General features: G+C 34.0%; 1 protein-coding gene across 1 annotated transcript in view; it reads left to right on the top strand.

The window, feature by feature from the left end:
• Positions 1–69: 69 nt before the first annotated feature.
• LOC108753931 overlaps positions 70–900 on the top strand; it is a 29,249-nt gene continuing 28,418 nt past the window's right edge. Inside the window, exons 1-2 of the mRNA XM_018495933.1 lie at positions 70–203; positions 266–459. Of these exons, the coding sequence (XP_018351435.1) occupies positions 70–203; positions 266–459 (328 nt within the window). The remainder of the gene's footprint in view (positions 204–265; positions 460–900) is intronic.

The raw sequence follows: 900 nt of genomic DNA, 5'->3' as shown, positions 1-900 counted from the left end.
TCCGACAACATCGTTTGTACGCACTTTCCAAGTTTTTCGATCGTGAGATTGCGAAAAAAATACACAAAAATGTTCAACAACGCGGATATCGAAAATTATCTCATGGAACAGGATGATCGTGATGAACGAAGCGCGAAGAAGAAGAAGAAAACATTCGACGATTTAACTGGTAAAAATCCAGATAAAGAAAACAAATCAAGTAAGTAAGTATTTTTTTCTTTGCGTCTATTTTTTCCATTAATTAATTTTTTTTCTTTAATTACAGACATCAAATCGCAAATCGTCCTATCGTATGCATTCTCGAGAGAAGATATCCGTTGACTGTAACTGGCTACAAATACTTGAACATTGGTATCAATGTCAAACTCCCTTCTGAAGTAACCATTATTTTGGGGAATTGTCACGGTAAAGAGATCCCGCTTTTACCGGACATCTGGAGAGAGCTCCTCGAACAAAAACACGTCATTTTGCAGTACGATGAGAATAATAGAGGAAGTTACTAATAGTAGGTAGAAAAAAATAGAGTAAAAAAAGCCATCCCCAATGTACGTTGGAAATCTAACGTTACGTTCCGGACAAATCAATAATCTACCAATACTGCGTCTAGAAACAAGTATAGCTTGTTGTTATATCCCGATAAAACTCCCTACCTCTTTATTATTAAACAATTTATCTTATATGATTTATCTCTAGTTTAGGTTTAACCGTCTCCTTATAAAAGGACCTTCAGTTCCTTTTTTTTATCAACATTCCAACACAGCACATAACTCACGCTCGTAAACCTTATGCGTCACATAGACAAAAAATACCTAACCGACAATCTTTTCCGTTGAGAATCTTTATCCAGAAAAATGTTAAACAATAGTATATATGTAATAATTATGTAATAATTAAGTAATA

This window comes from Trachymyrmex septentrionalis, unplaced genomic scaffold (assembly GCF_001594115.1).
Source record: "Trachymyrmex septentrionalis isolate Tsep2-gDNA-1 unplaced genomic scaffold, Tsep1.0 scaffold115, whole genome shotgun sequence".
Taxonomy (NCBI): domain Eukaryota; kingdom Metazoa; phylum Arthropoda; class Insecta; order Hymenoptera; family Formicidae; genus Trachymyrmex; species Trachymyrmex septentrionalis.
Note: the sequence above shows the minus strand (reverse complement) of the source record. Positions and strands in the feature narration are given on the sequence as shown.